We start from the raw sequence: 17,342 nt of genomic DNA on the forward strand, positions 1-17,342 counted from the left end.
AAAATTAAAGTCCTTTTCTTTAACACACAATTTAGTGACCGTTTGGAGAGCACAAGCTATTAAAGAAAACATTCCAAAATTATGTCAAAGACTCTGATGGGTAGTACAAAACAAATAAAGCTTATCTTGTATACGAATTGTGTGCACGGTGTGGGCTCCGATAACATCGTCACACACAGCGGTAGACACAGTTAATGCTGTGATAGCGCGACCGCTCGATAGCCGGCGGAGGGACAAACAGTGCACCGCTAGACTGCGGGCGTGCGAAACAAGGATCACAAGCTACAACCACGCTCGCATACTCACACCCCCGCACAGCAGAACTAGGTCCACAAGTAATCAAGTTTAGCGTAGACACCTGGAGTACAGAGCATACACTTAGTAGACATTAAATTACGTAGACCCCAATCGCGTACACACAAAATCAAATTGACGCAACTAAGCCCAGAGCATCCCAGTGCGGTGAGACAATTTCAGGTGAGACTACCAGGTATAAATTACAAACACATGGGAGGGGGACTACAGTAAAATTAAGTGAACAACCCAAGGAAATTTAAATCTTAAAACGTTTGGGTCAAAACCATAGCCAATAATAGTTGTCTTACAGTCATTGTTTATCTAGTGCAGAGGCAACACCCGAACTCCCCGGAAAGTATCTGGGAGAATAACAAAGCTTTCGAATACGATCTCTGCTCGGCAATATACAGTGCTGCCTAGAAGAGACTAAATGCCTCTACTGAGAGAGTGTAAAACAACACACGCTCTAGAAGCCCACAGATGTTCAAGGTAACAAAGTCAGAGAAACAACTCAAAACTCGGGTGCGCATAGCTAAAATTACTATTCAGCTCCACTACGAACTTAACAGATTGTAACGCCAACCCGCGCAATACATCATGAATACGAATTCAGAGTTCAGGAGCTAACGGCAAACTGCACTGAACTCGATGTCAGGGCAAACACACCTGCAGATATAGAGGCCAGAAAACATGTTCAAACAAAATGACGTAAGCACAGGAAATCACATTAAAATATTTCCAGACGTCCACACTGACAGCATAAACTCTCCAATTGGCGGGAATCTGAACCCAGTCCATTTAAGAACAGCCGCCAGCGGTCCCCCAGTGACTGGCCTCTATCGACGACCAATCGGCGAGACACTTACTAGGCTCGTATTGCCCTCACCTCCCTCCAGCGACCCCTTAACTTTTCGCAAGAGCGCGCCACATTGCGCTGGAGTCGCAACAGACGATCATAGATCACAACAGAAGGCGAGGGTCGATATCCAGAGAGCCACCACGGCCCAGCATACAGAGTGTTCATTTTAACTGAAGCATTGAAATATCTCGAAAAGCAGACGTCGGTTTGGCCGGGCCTGCTGGCGGCCTCTATGCGGTCTCGGAGTGTGTGGTGCTGTTCCGATTGCTACGAGGTTCGTGGCTCACCGATCCTGGACACTTTGACTTAAGGGGGACTGATGATCTTAGCTGTTTAGTCCCCCTTAAACATCCCAACAACCACCACCACCACCTTTTGACTTAATCTACCAGCAAGTCACGACGTTCAGAGTTCGTTGGCGGCTATTGGGATATTCCTGCGAGCAATAACGTGTGTTTTCAAGTTGGAAAATTTTAGCCACCCTCCGGTGGACTTTAACTGTACTTGGTTATTTGAATTGAAGTGCACCAGCGGAATCTTTTGCCTAGTGGCCGTTAACGTTCCGGCTACATGCCCTGGCCGTTGACATAAATTCAGGCAGTGTGTTTTCCTCGTAGTGTTGTCGCTGTCCAGAACGGTGTGTAGTTTGACAGCCCAATATATAATTGGTTGTGGGCGCCAATACCTCCTACGTTGTTCGTTTGAACTCCCTGTTGTGTGTTGGTCCGTTGAAGTGGAGGTTATCTTGTTGGTCGGTTGTCGTCAGATCGACAATGGTTGTGCCGACTGCCTGTCTCACCTAAGCGAGCGTTAGAGTTCCAGATCGACCCTCGGAACTTCTGAGCGCTCTTGGGTGTACTGCCTTTTCTTGTCTGTTCTTGTTTTTTGTACTTGTATGGCTTCTAGCCTATTTTTAGATTAAGGTTGTTTTGCGCTTAAGGCGTCAGATGGTTTGGGCCTTCAGCCTAATTTAAGAACTGTTTTACGTAAAGCCTTTGGCATTTTTAAAATTAATGTTATTGAGCCTTAAGTGTTGGACCTTCAGACGATTTTGAATTTAAATTGTTTGCTCTTACGGTGTGAGATTCTTTGGGCCTCCAACCTAATTAAAGATAAGACTTTGCGTTTTAAATTTCTGATTTTGCTCGAGCTTTAAGTTATTGAGTTTCACTCATTTTTAAATTAAAGCGGTCTTGTCCTTAAGGCATGAGATTGTACGCCGCTAATTAAGTTCCAAAACTAAAACTGTGCTTTTTTTATAAATTATTGGCTCCTGTAATGTTTGATCAAATAAAAAATTGGTTCAAATGGCTCTGAGCACTATGGGACTTAACATCTGAGGTCATCAGTCCCCTAGAACTTTAAGAACTACTTAAACCTAACTAACCTAAGGACATCACACACATCCATGCTCGCGGCAAGATTCGAACCTGCGACCGTAACGGTCGCACGGTTCCAGTACGAAGCACCTAGAACCGCTGGGCCACATCAGCCGGCGATCAAATAAAAGGTTGTATGCTCGAGTGTAATTGACAGCTGCTTGTTTTGGCACCTTTCCACCACATAAACTACCTGCCCTGCGGGTTCAGCAGGGCGTCTCAGTACACACGTTTTATCTGAAGCATTTTCTTCGTTTCGCCACAGACGACGCTGTAATCGGAGGAATAGAAGTTGGTACGCAGTCGTAATTTACGACATGCTACTCAACTGCCCTAGAATATCCAATGGCACACGAGACCCCCACATCCAAGCCGCAAGGATTGGACAGACAGTATTTCACAACTTCTAATTGAAAACGCCATTTGAAACTTTGTATTCCTCTGACATATCGAACAGGGGACTACTCGACGCGCCACTGTGGCCGTGCAGCGAACCATGACGTATCACAGCAGGCAATGCACTGCGAACGGAGCTCACGTATCGTGCAGACGTAGAACAGGCAGCAGCTCTAAACATTACAATACTTTCGCAGTGTTTATCGGCTGCACACCTGCCTATCATTTGGAGAACAGATTTGCAAGTGCACGATGAATGTTGCAACCACAGAAGAAAAAACTGAAATAATCCTGATTTACGGAGAATGTAGGAAAAATGTTGAGGCTGCTGTTGCCTTGTAAGCCGAGCGTCTTATATCGTTGTTTTACAAGACTGTGAACGCCTTTATGTCTGACGGCAGCGTACAGACGGGCAAAAGGAAACGAAGCAAACGTTTGACAGGAGAAGCTAATGAAGCAGTGGTGCTAGCGGCAGTCCACCTCAACCCACATATAAGCAGCTAGACCGCGGTTCTGGTATGTACGCAGGTAGTGTTGCCAAACTGCTGCATCGTCATAAGTATAATCCATACGACATGTCACAGCACAAGAACTTCATGGGGCCGATTTCCATAACCGGGTGGTCTATTGTGAATTGACATGTAAGCAAATGCAGACAACCCCACGTTCCGATGAGTCTACATTCACAAATCGTGGTAGCGTAAAACGGCGTCAAATGCGTTACTGGAGTTGAGACAATGCCCACTGGTTGCGGCAAGTTAACCATCAAGGTCCATGGTCGGTTAACGTATGGTGTGGCACCATGGGGAACAAATTCAATGGTCTGTATTTTATCGACGGCACGTTGAATGGACGGAAATATCGAACGTTTGGGAACAGGAAGTACCAGTACAAATGTAGCATGTTACACTGGACGTTCGACAGCGAATGTGGGTCCAGCACGACTGTTGCTCGAGGCTTTACGCAATTGCAGCACGGGAGGTATTAGAGCGTGTTTACACTGGCCGGTGGATCGCCAAAGTTGGCCCTATTAATAGGCTCGCTACGCCGCGAATTTGATATCTCTCGATTTCTTTCTGTGGACATATTTAGGAGATAAGACGTACCATCAAGTGCCAACAGGTCGTGAAGACATGGACGAACGCATCAGAAACACCTGTGCTCACATTTCGGCAGATATTCCTCTTTCCTGTGTACGGACATCTGAAAAGCGGACCAGTAAGCGTAATGCAGTTGGGGGTACTACGGTTGAACATTTACTCTAATTGGAAAAGTAGAATAGCGTTCACCTATAGTCACGGCCACAGTGATGTGTCGAATTGTCCCTTGTTCAATATGTGCGAGGAATACAACGTTGCGAATGGGGCTTCCAATGGCCTGTCCTACCCTCGCAGCGTGGAGGTGGGGTCCCACGTGCCACTGGATATTCGAGAGCCATTGAGTGGCATGTCGTAAAAAAAGAATGTGTATCTACTTACATTCCTCCGGTTACGGTGCTGTCTGTGGCGAAACGAAGAAAATGCTTCCGACAAAACGTATGTAGATTTTGCATACAATCGTAATCCGCAGTAAAAAAGTGGGGGGTTGCTCTGAAGATTTCAAAGGTGCCCCCGCCTACCACGCATAGGGTGGGGTGGCGAGTGTAGTGTGGTGTCACTGGATGTCCTTGAACGCCCTGTATAATAACTGCGTTATATCATAATTACTGATTCATTACTACGTTACAGTTCTTTGTTTTTCTCTATTTGTTACGTGAGGAGAAATTTTTTATAGCCCAAGTTTTATGATATTAAATTGCTATTTGTTTCTACTTACTATTTGTGATTTTAGTAGGGTACACGTGCCGGCCTCAAGTCGTACTTAATTGGGCTGCGGTACTCAGAATGCATCAGTAACAGATTAGCACCGGTAGGTATTTTGTGACACCTCTCCAAGAGACTACGCTATTTAAATCACATCATTTTGTAATAAAACCTGAGATCTATTGAAATTAAGGGTACAGCTAACGAGTGGCTTGCGTCGTGCACAACAAAAAGAATGTATAAACTTGAACTTGACTGTGTTCTGGTTTTGTCTGTTTAGTATGTATAATGTTGCTATCTGTCACTCTGTGTTTTTCATTCGTCTTTTGTTTGTGTTGTGATTTCTGTACCTAGTTTAATATTCCTTTGTTTGCTACTTGTATGTGTGCGCGCTTGTGCGTGTGTGTGTTTTTTATTTTTTAAGCAGAGGAAATGTATAGACAGAATTAATTGAGCAACCTTTTTGAAATCCAAATTGTGATTCGCTAAGCATATCTTTATTATCGAATTCAGCAATTATTCGCAATCGCTTAATATGGATGGGAACTTGATATGCATTCTCATATACGGTAGGGTACCCCTAGGAATTTTGTGAGGACGCAAATTTGAACTCCGCGTTGCGACTTCGCTCACTTTGAAGGCATGGAACTCGAAGTTATAATACATAACATATAATACGAAGGGGAAAGACTCCTTTGTGTTCGTTTTTGGTTTCCGTTAATTTTAAGATTTTTAAAAAAAATTTGTACACGATATGATTACAGAACTTTAAAATATAGGACATTTTACGCTTTTTGGTACAATGTGGTAAGAGTACGAGCTTGTTTTATGATCTACCAGTTGGCGAAAGGGCTACATACAAGTGGACATGCGAAAAACACTCTGATCGTGAATCAGCTCCAATGTATTTGAAGGTCTGACGTTGAGTCTTGTTTGTTGTTGTTGCACACTAAACCTGTATGAGAATTGAAGCTGCTTAAAATGAAGGGGTAAACTGCTTGGGATCACTGCTATACGGAATATGAGAGTGACGTCTCCAGCTGCAGAATCTGTGAGAATATTAGCTTTGGTAACAGTATTTCTCGTAATGTTAATTTTCAAACGGGTACCATTACAGAGTTTCGTATGAGTGACATTGCATGGCAGCATTACAGGAGCGCCGACCTTAAGCCTCAAACTGTGTAGCGGAAAGCTAGCTCGATTCAGTGGATTTAGAAATTTTTGTGGATACTGAACGGTATCTTCAGAGGTGACTACAGTATCGATTGATTTCGGATTATTCAGTGGTTGTGTAGCAGTATAATCGTAAGCGGATGAGTCTTAAATACAACTTAGCTAATGCACTGGTTTTTCTGTGAAACACCTAGACAACGTTGGCTCTACATTCAAAAAATGGTTATTGAGTATACCTGGTACCCGTGAATTATCGTATACCAATTTCCGATTAAGAAAAGAGAAATGTCACTTACCTTGTAAACGTTGTAAGCGTTTATTGTAGCGTCGAAGCACGTGTAGAGGTCATTGAGCAGGTCGACGACTTGGAACGGCGTCGAGTAGGCGGATATGGTGGTGAAGCCGACGATGTCCGAGAAGTATATCGTCACCTCGCGGAAGTCCTCCGGGTCCACCGGCATGCCCAGCTTCAGCTTGTCCGCCACTGAGCTGCAAAACACCCACTCAATGTTACCGAACAGCATTTTCGGAACGGTTTCTGCACTCTAACAGCTTGAAAATCACTACATCTCACACAGAAGCCATCCTCGTCCAAAAGTTCAGACTTTTAGCTAACTTTGAGGAACATTTACTCAAGGAGCTCCTCATTTCCTTTAAAATTACAGAGTCGAATCCAGGATTTTGGTCTTTGGGGGGAGTGAGGGCGGATTTTCGAAACTGTTAATCTAAACCTGTGTTGCAAAGAATTTTTTGCTAATAAATAGTGTTGTTTTTGTCGGGAAAGGGGATGCTTTCTGTGCAGCCCTATAACCAGTCTCCCCACCCTCTGGATTCGACTCTGCTTTAAGAGGATGGGTCGGTCTGTTTTCAGACCTTTTCATTCCAGTCAGTTTCTCAGTAGTTATGTTAACATGGTGGAAGAATAAATGTGTGTTTTGTCTCTTGTGCCGAAAATTTTTTAATGTTACAAGCACAACAACAGCTTCGCTAGTAGTACAGCAAGATCACATGTAGGGCAATGTCAGCACACCCACCCACTGAATGTAGGTTTGTTGGTAGATTTGGGGGAAGGGGCCAAACATCGAAGTAGTCGGTCCCATTGGATCAGGAAAGGATGGGGAAGGTAGCCAGCCGTGCCCTTTCAAGGGAAAACCTAAATCAGGCTGGCCGGATGCGGCTTTGAACCGTCGTCCTCCCGAATGCGAGTCCAGTGTGCTAATTACTGAAGATGCCTGAATAAGGAGGCAAAACACGTCTGGCATAACAAATGATGTCTTCATTCAGTTGCGTACAGAAGTTCCTAGCCGAAAAGTCATCAATATATTATTAATAGATTGTCTGATCAACATCGTTGAATATACAGAGGGGTCAAAAGAAAAAAAAAAAGAAAAAAAGAGTATCCACTGTTTAAGGGTCCATAACTTGCAAACTAATTGAAGGAGTTGTCTCATTTTTGGTGAAAGTGTACCTTTAAGTCCAACTTAAAGATATCACTGTAGGTGTTCGAAATGGTCACCATTAACATCCACACACAAACGATGCCGCCGAACTGCAGCACGAACTACTCACTGCAACGTGTTCAGTTGGATATTTTCACTTGAATGCACGATGGATTATCGAGGTTCATCCAGTGTGCGTGGCTTTTGTCGATAAACGTCGTCCTTTAGTTTTCCTCACAGGTAAAAGTCCAGAGGAGTTAGGTCTGGGGAACGTGGTGGATACTCTATGGCCTATCCATCTTCCTGGTATATTTTCGTGGAGATACGCCCTAACACGATTTTGGTAGTGGACTGGGACACCATCTTGTTGAAAGTAAACTCTTCCGTCTCCATACAAGTCTCGAATGGCAGGTAAAATGGATGTCTGAAGCTTCTGAAGGTACACCTCACCGGGAACTGTACCGTCAAAGAAGAATGAACCAATCAAACCCCGGCCGGTAAGACAACCAACACCACACATTTACTCCTGGCAAATTCACGGCTTTGTTTACATGGACGTTCGAATTTTCGGCGGCCCAGTAGATGCAATTGTGGCGATTTACTGTACCATTGAGTTTGAACTGTGCCTCATCTGACGACACAATCATCTCTGCAAACTCTTCATAGTTGCGCACTGTGAGGCGGCGAAGAAGTTGGTCGAATGAGTTGTTTGAATGTTCATTTCACGTAACAGACTATTGCCGATGCAACATATGTGGGACGGCGAAGAAGTCGTTGTTTAATGTTGAATGAAAGTTGAACATTGCCACCTTAAATCACGCGAGCCTGGCAACTAATTTGGTGGCCAGTCAGAAAGCGAAGGGAAACTTACTGACCTTAGTTCCCAGTCTGCACGGCCACATTCCTTTACAGCCCAGCTAAACGAAAAATATCCATAGTTCTTCACGGGATTAGGGCTGCTTCAATAAAATTTAAAGTTCCAAACACGATTTTATTATCTTAAAGGCTCACACAAATTACTCGAAACTTCTGAAAATGCTAAAGACATTAAATATTGTTAATTCAGCCAATCGTTTAATAGTTCAGAGGCGACTTCTACAGCAAGTTCCTCCCGAATAGTTCATTACTCTAACTAACGGTGCTCTATTAATAGTTCGCAATAATGTTAAAAAAAAAATTAATGCTCGCCTTAAAAGTGGAGTTAGTCACCACTTGCCACGCGGAATTATACTTCACACGGACGGCACAATAACAGTTTGTTACCGAAGTCTAAACGATCCAGGACGGTGTACAGTCCTCGCGATTTTCAATGTCCGTTTACATTGCTAAGTACGCGCATGTCACAGCCCGCTATGACGTCACCCGAGGCGAGGCGCGATCGGACGTTAAGCTCGCGTGGACTAGGCGTTGGTCTAATGCGGAGTGAGCTTACTACTGCCTCTGCCGCTCTTTTTATATAGCTCCGGCGCGTACCGCCAAGAGAGCATCTGTTCTTTCCGTTCCTATGCAGATGCCTGCAGCGTCCAAATGATCGCTATCTCAGGCACATAATCTTAAATATCACATTTAATAATAGCTTTACAAACTTCTCAATTTTTGTATACATACATCTGAGCAGTACAGAAGCACGTAGAAAATCTCAGCCCGCTAAAATTAAAACTTTACTCTCTAGAATTTTTACAATGGAACTAACGGTAGATTGTTACCTCTGAACCATAGCTTTATCAAGACTTGTATCAGCTGTTAATTATGCTACAAGACTAAAACTTGGTGTAGCTTTGTTAATTGTCCTATCTGATCATTGGTCTTAAAGAATTTGTTTTATCATTAAAATTTAAAGTACTTAATCTATAATGCTTATGTACATTTTACTCACAAAAGTAGTTTTTACTAAATTACTAAAAAACTAGAAGAGGTAACTGATTGTGGTATTTCCATTATTATTATTAGGGTGAACTGAAGCATCCTACCAATTTTCAATATTGTAGCTCTATTATTTCGCGCCTCTGATTTTTCCGAAAAACGCGGATTCTGGAGTCAATTTTAGTTTTATGGTTTTGGAAACCAGCACCACTCATTAATGACTTCTTACTGCACCTTCTCACCAAATTTTGGTTTCCTAGCGTCATTATTTAGCGCCTCCTATTTTTCTTTCAAAACGTGAATTTTACGTAAACTACTAATTTTATAACATTAAGATTTGTTACCTGAAACATTATTACATAGAACTATACTTTAACAAAGTTTTACACACAAATCTTAATTTTTACTTTTATGTTAAATGTGGTGCAATACTATATGCAGGCGCGTTACGATGACGTGACGCTACTAGCAGTGAACTAGGGTAAAGTCCCGTGCACTCGCTCGCCTCTGTATCTTATACATGATACAGCGCTTGCTTTGCTTCATCACCCCCTTTTTAATTTTCGTGAAAATCTGTTTTTGAACAAAATTAAATTTCTAAAAGAACAAACAAGCGATGGATTACTTTAGTATACCTCTTTCACCTTAAGTTGCTTCTTCTTAGGAAATTCCTTATTACTACATACACAAAATAACCATACTCATATACACATAGAAAACCTAGTACAGAAGACATTCACAAATTATTTACATACATTTACATGGAAATATAAATTTTTCAATGGTTACAAAATAGTTATTATTTTTTTTTTTTAAATCAGTCTCTTCCTGAAAAAGAAAATGCACACGACTTTTATCACTGCAACGCACTCACATTTTTCTTTTACTATAATACTCGGCACTGTGGTGGGTGTCCTATTGTAACACTCATTTAATTTCACTGATTGACAAAATTGTGGGAGGAAATTGTATTCACTGTGGTTTGCGTCTCTACTTCCAATCTCCCTACCGCTTGTTGTCAGTCATTCATGCAGCCTGCATGTCCCTGAGAAACAGACAATACAGTCTAAGTTTCTGTTTTCAACTTATATCTAAGGTAGGACAAAGTACATTTTATAGTTTATATTCTGGCACTATTTTACTAATTGTGAAGTTGTCAGAAAGACATTTAGCACTAAGTCGTATCTGATACAATAGCTCCTACTTTCTTCTTTCATAAATAATCTTTTAGGTTCCTAAATAGTGAAAATTCTTTTAGCAAATTAATATATTAAGATCTTGCTTCAACTTAGAAAATTGAGTAACCTTTTAGTTTTAATGTACTCTGGCTTAATTATCGTATGGATTAGTTCATCAAAGAAGTCATTTGCTGACCAGCACTTTGCTTTATTGTATGAATTACTAAAGAAATTATTTATTTTCAGTATACCGATTCCAAATTTCTGCATTTTCCAATATTTGTGTGTTTCTGTTGTCTGTTTAACTATTTATTTGCCTCAAGCAAGATTTAGCGTTTTTCACCATTTCACGAGACGTGAGGGAATTATTCTTTAATCCTACATCATTTACTTCAATTTACTTACTTCACTTCTTCACCTTATTCATTTTCTCCCTTTTCCTTTTGTCAGCCTATTGACGTCCTGTTTCTATATATTTGGTGCGATCCTCACACCACTTCCACACATCTCCATTTATTTAATTCTAAAACGCCATTGCTTGCCTCTATGAGCATTACCTTCTTACGCTGTTTTCCTTCAGACAACCTTATTTCTAGCAACATACTACCTTCTGCATAATCTCATGGATTATTCATATTCATACCGTACTTCGTATACTGCAAAGTGTCTCTCTTAGTTGTAGTTTCTAACTCTTTACAATTACATGAAATATTTTAATTTATTTATTTTAGCCATGTTTGCCTCTTATTGGTACTCAGACTTTTGTTTTGCCATTCACTAGGTAGATCCTTACTAAGAATACTTAAAACCTAATAGCATATATACAACATGAAGACATATGTGATTCTTACCTGTTATGATAGACCAGAAGAAGGGAATGAAACTTGAAAAGGAAATAAAGTTTCACCCAGCTGGGACTGCACGGTACGCCAAACCGTGTATCCGCCAAAGAGTGGCAGACTCCCTACAGTAATTAATTACTGTTAATTTTAAATTCCTTTAGGATGTGTCTCTCTTCAACCTTAGCACTTTCCTCATTCTCACTGAAAACCAAATTTTCCTGCAAGTATCCTTTATTCTTTATTACTCTAATAGGCAGTTCCCTAGTTTCATTACTACCGCCTATATGACTTCCTATAAAAGACTCTCTTATCACTTTAGAGTCAGGTAAAGTTAAAATTAAGTTGTTCTGATCAAAATTGATCTTTCCCTGGTACTTTGATAAGAAATCAGTACCAATCAACATATCAACACTTAAGCCTAGCACAATCAAACAAGGATGATCTATTACTACGTCATTTATACCAATGGGTATCAAAGCTTCGTGTTGAACTGGTCTAGAGACTTTTCCAGTAGCACCTATAATCTTTAAGCCACTTACTTTCATAACTGTTAACTTCTCTTTATTGGGTATGGTGTCAAAAAATGTTTGTGATAAAGCACTTGCTTCACTGCCACTGTCAAGCAGACAACGCACAGTGACTCCTGATATGTTTACTTTGATAACAGGGTGAGTTATTTTACATTGAACAGGTTGCTCACACACCTCGTCTAATAAATCTCGTTCTATGTTCTTCCAGCTAAAGTAATTCTGATCAGTTGCAATTACATTTACATTTACATCCTGGGGCTCATCATGCTCTATAATCCTAGCTGCTTTCTCTAATCTGTCCACTAACTTTAAATCGAAGCATCTGACGACTTTTTCTACTTTTGTTTGCTGCACATCAGCCAAACTATCCTCTACCTCTGAGCAACTGCGTCCCTGCGCAATATTGCTGTTCATAAGAATGTCGTCACCTTCAACCATTGGTGGCACGTTTACACAGCTACTAGATTCTTTCACCTCGTTACTATTTCTACCCCCTTCATTCATCATTTCCTCCTCTCTAAAGTTTTGCAGTACTGATTCTACTTCTGCTACTTCTACTTCAGCTTTTAGATTGCCATTTTCATCGAAGATGTAAGCTTTTACTTCATCATTATTCCCATCAGACTCAAACCCATTATCTATTTCTTCCCCATTATCTACCTTGAGTTCCTGTTCTTCCTTGACCCATTTTTCTAGTGTATCCAAAATACTATCCACTATTTTGTGAGAGTGGCTTAACACATCACTGGTATTATCTGTATTTATTTCGTCATCCATGTTGTCTGTCTGTGTATGTTGGCTGATTGTCTGTGTTTCCGTTACTGGCTGTGTTACTGTTACCGCCTGGTGAGCGCCAGTTTCCTCATAGACGGGATTTAGTTTCCCACACGCGGCCTGTTGTGTTCATTTGTGACACCACTAGATATAGTAGCATCATGACTCCCTTCTTGTCTTAATGGCATAGTATTTACTTCTCCACTTTCGTCATAGTAGTTGTTACGAAAGCGTGGTGAGTATCTACCCCCTCTTCCTCTGCCACGGCTTTGGTTTCGATAGTTTGTTTTGGTGTGCCTAACTTCCATATTTCTAACGTTCACGTTTCCATTATTTTGTACGTGATTGTTAGAAGATTTGTTATTCTGCTGCACCTGCTCCTCAGCAGCAGCTACTCTTTCCACTCTTTCCAGATATTCAATAAATTTGTCTATATTATCTCTAGGGGCGGAAATGATCCTCTTCTGCCAGTACCACGGCAGCTTACCTTCTAAACCCATAATGATCATATCTGGCTTCATCTTTTCTGTCAAATGTGACAGTCTTGAAACCCACTTCCTAGCGAAATCCTTTACTGATTCACGCCCTGGGAAAAACTTCTTACCACTCCAGAATTCCCTTAACACATCATTTTGTTTGTTATGTGACCAGTATTCGTTGAGAAATGCAGACTTAAATTCAGATAAAGTTTTACATTTGATCATTACATCCGCTGACCATCGCAAAGCATCACCTGACAAATGACTTCTTATAAATGAAATTTTTTCTCTTTCTGACCAAGTGTTGGGGAGAACATCCTCAAAGTCATTCCAAAATTCAAGAGGGTGAACGTACTTATCAGGATCAAAGCGCAAAAACTGTCGACACCCTATAAAAGCGGCGTCAACTGAAGTCACATGCTGTACAGTAGAATGACTAGAATTAACAGAGGTTACTCTATTTTCTAGGTTAGCAATGTTAGTATTTAATTCCTCTACTTGTGACTCTACTGCTTCTATCCTGGCAGAACATCTTTGTTCCACTGCACCACGAATTTCGGTACAGGTTTCTTTTACTTTCTCAATGTTTTTCTGACAAGTATCTACTTTAATTTGTACCTCTTTAACTTTGTCAGAGCAAAGTTTGGACTCGTTGCTCAATCTTTCGGACAACCTCACTTCCAAAAGTTCATCTGCCTCTTGATAATTTTTTTGAATTTGATCTATTTCACATTTGAAAGTACTATGCATTTTAGTTAACTGTTGCCCTACTTTTACTTGAATGTCATGATGAATAGCATCTATCTTATAATTCAAACTATTCCATTTTGATTGCAGTTCTTCTTTTAGTTCTTTATTACTAACCTCAATTTTATTCTCCAACTTTTTATTACTATTTTCAATTTTAGCCTCAATTTTATTTTGGTTTGATTCGAGTTTGGCAAACAGTATTTGCATCCAATCCGGAGCTTCTACCTTGATACTTTGTATCTCTTGACTTGACTGAGCTGGAGATATATTGAGCTCAGTTTCACTACCTGACAAAGTTAGCAACTCTACTGGCTCCCTTTTGACTTCTATTTCACTTATTGATTGCATCCCTGCACTCTCATTTAAATTAAAGTCATAATTTACTGGTGACAAATTACGTTCTAGTTCAATATTTGAGGGATTAATGGAACCATCCTCATTAAACTCAATTCCTGATCCTGAGGATTCTTGGTCAGAGACCGGTTCCCTTCTGAAATGTACACTACTTTCCATATCTTTTAGTTTGTTAGCAGCAGTTAATAAATATTTTAAAAGTCCTTGACTTAACTTAAATGCTTGATTTCGACGAATGATGTCGTCGCGGTGTACCAGCAATCGTGATGCGACGCGTCGCGACGTATTGAAGGCAGCAGCAGCAGCTGTAGCGTCGAGTACCGCCACAGGAATCGCCTACTGCAATAGCTCCAGGAGGGGGGGGGGGGGGGGGCAGCAAGGCACCGTTGACCGCTCGGCGCAGCCGGCAGCTGTCTCGCAGATCAGCGCAGCTCCGCGATGACGCACCGTCTTCCTTTAGTCTCAGCGCCGTCGGCAGCCGCAATCCAGCATCGTCGCCTTCCTCACCATCGTCACTAACCAACTTACAGCGGTAGACACTTATTGTTTATACACTACACCCGCCTTTACTGGTAACACTGTTCCCACACTAGTTCAATTCAGTGTCCTGTTATTGCCTACCGAGTTCGTTAATTTATACCAATCGCTTTCACACATCGAGCACTTTTATTTGCTTTTAATTCAGTTTTCCCGGCCGATGCACCATATGTGGGGCGGCGAAGAAGTTGGTCGAATGAGTTGTTTGAATGTTCATTTCACGTAACAGACTATTGCCGATGCAACATATGTGGGACGGCGAAGAAGTCGTTGTTTAATGTTGAATGAAAGTTGAACATTGCCACCTTAAATCACGCGAGCCTGGCAACTAATTTGGTGGCCAGTCAGAAAGCGAAGGGAAACTTACTGACCTTAGTTCCCAGTCTGCACGGCCACATTCCTTTACAGCCCAGCTAAACGAAAAATATCCATAGTTCTTCACGGGATTAGGGCTGCTTCAATAAAATTTAAAGTTCCAAACACGATTTTATTATCTTAAAGGCTCACACAAATTACTCGAAACTTCTGAAAATGCTAAAGACATTAAATATTGTTAATTCAGCCAATCGTTTAATAGTTCAGAGGCGACTTCTACAGCAAGTTCCTCCCGAATAGTTCATTACTCTAACTAACGGTGCTCTATTAATAGTTCGCAATAATGTTAAAAAAAAAGATTAATGCTCGCCTTAAAAGTGGAGTTAGTCACCACTTGCCACGCGGAATTATACTTCACACGGACGGCACAATAACAGTTTGTTACCGAAGTCTAAACGATCCAGGACGGTGTACAGTCCTCGCGATTTTCAATGTCCGTTTACATTGCTAAGTACGCGCATGTCACAGCCCGCTATGACGTCACCCGAGGCGAGGCGCGATCGGACGTTAAGCTCGCGTGGACTAGGCGTTGGTCTAATGCGGAGTGAGCTTACTACTGCCTCTGCCGCTCTTTTTATATAGCTCCGGCGCGTACCGCCAAGAGAGCATCTGTTCTTTCCGTTCCTATGCAGATGCCTGCAGCGTCCAAATGATCGCTATCTCAGGCACATAATCTTAAATATCACATTTAATAATAGCTTTACAAACTTCTCAATTTTTGTATACATACATCTGAGCAGTACAGAAGCACGTAGAAAATCTCAGCCCGCTAAAATTAAAACTTTACTCTCTAGAATTTTTACAATGGAACTAACGGTAGATTGTTACCTCTGAACCATAGCTTTATCAAGACTTGTATCAGCTGTTAATTATGCTACAAGACTAAAACTTGGTGTAGCTTTGTTAATTGTCCTATCTGATCATTGGTCTTAAAGAATTTGTTTTATCATTAAAATTTAAAGTACTTAATCTATAATGCTTATGTACATTTTACTCACAAAAGTAGTTTTTACTAAATTACTAAAAAACTAGAAGAGGTAACTGATTGTGGTATTTCCATTATTATTATTAGGGTGAACTGAAGCATCCTACCAATTTTCAATATTGTAGCTCTATTATTTCGCGCCTCTGATTTTTCCGAAAAACGCGGATTCTGGAGTCAATTTTAGTTTTATGGTTTTGGAAACCAGCACCACTCATTAATGACTTCTTACTGCACCTTCTCACCAAATTTTGGTTTCCTAGCGTCATTATTTAGCGCCTCCTATTTTTCTTTCAAAACGTGAATTTTACGTAAACTACTAATTTTATAACATTAAGATTTGTTACCTGAAACATTATTACATAGAACTATACTTTAACAAAGTTTTACACACAAATCTTAATTTTTACTTTTATGTTAAATGTGGTGCAATACTATATGCAGGCGCGTTACGATGACGTGACGCTACTAGCAGTGAACTAGGGTAAAGTCCCGTGCACTCGCTCGCCTCTGTATCTTATACATGATACAGCGCTTGCTTTGCTTCAGCACCATATTGTAAGTAGGCTGTTTAGGTTCTTATATTGGTAACGCCGCCGCCACGTAACGTTCAGTCGTTGTTTGTGTACGTCTTTAACACAGCCTTCGGCTTCAAATTCGTCTCGAATGGGACGAATCGTTAAACGTGTCGGTGGCTCTGTTTCATACTCATTTCGCCATTGCCGTTGAACCTCATTAGTGTTTTCGTACTTAAAATAACACATCAAAATTGACTTCCTTTCATCGAATCTAAGCCTCGCGCCAGCCATATTTGCTCGAGTAACTGGGAGCAACTAAGAACAAAACACTGAATATCTGGCGTTGTCATCTGACAAAACAAAACAACGCAATACACCGCTTGTGTGGCGATTGCCGGAACTACAAACTATTACACTACCAAAGATGAGACAACGCCGTCAATTAATTTCCCAGTTATGGGCCTTTAAACAGTGGATACATTTTTTTGGACCCCTCTGTATTATGCTGTTTTGCTTACGAAGAGGTAATAGTCGGGAGCTACTAGCACAAATTGGAGATGGCGTTGTAACTGTTAGCGGCGCTTGTTTTCCAATTTATCGGTGTGATATGCTTTTTTTTTTTAAAAAAAGCAGCTAAATGGCTACAGGGCATTTATTTGTGACATAGGAGTAGTGACTATTTTGACGCTGTCTCGCTGGTTAGAACGAGGCTGGCGAGACTTTTCTCAGACTGACTTCATAGAGTAGCCGTGCAGAGGAGTTAAGTGGGCACGCCAAGTAACCATTGCCAGTGAATCTGGAGAACGACATGACTT

The 17,342-nt window shown here is 41.1% G+C and overlaps 1 protein-coding gene across 1 annotated transcript in view; it reads right to left on the reverse strand.

Moving 5' to 3' along the window:
• LOC126335775 (retinal guanylyl cyclase 2) overlaps positions 1 to 17,342 on the reverse strand; it is a gene marked incomplete at its 5' end in the record, with an annotated part of 576,657 nt that overhangs the window by 127,588 nt on the left and 431,727 nt on the right. The window contains one exon of the mRNA XM_049999236.1: positions 6,203 to 6,395. Within this exon, the coding sequence (XP_049855193.1) occupies positions 6,203 to 6,395 (193 nt within the window). The remainder of the gene's footprint in view (positions 1 to 6,202; positions 6,396 to 17,342) is intronic.

This window comes from Schistocerca gregaria, chromosome 2, assembly GCF_023897955.1.
Source record: "Schistocerca gregaria isolate iqSchGreg1 chromosome 2, iqSchGreg1.2, whole genome shotgun sequence".
NCBI lineage: Eukaryota > Metazoa > Arthropoda > Insecta > Orthoptera > Acrididae > Schistocerca > Schistocerca gregaria.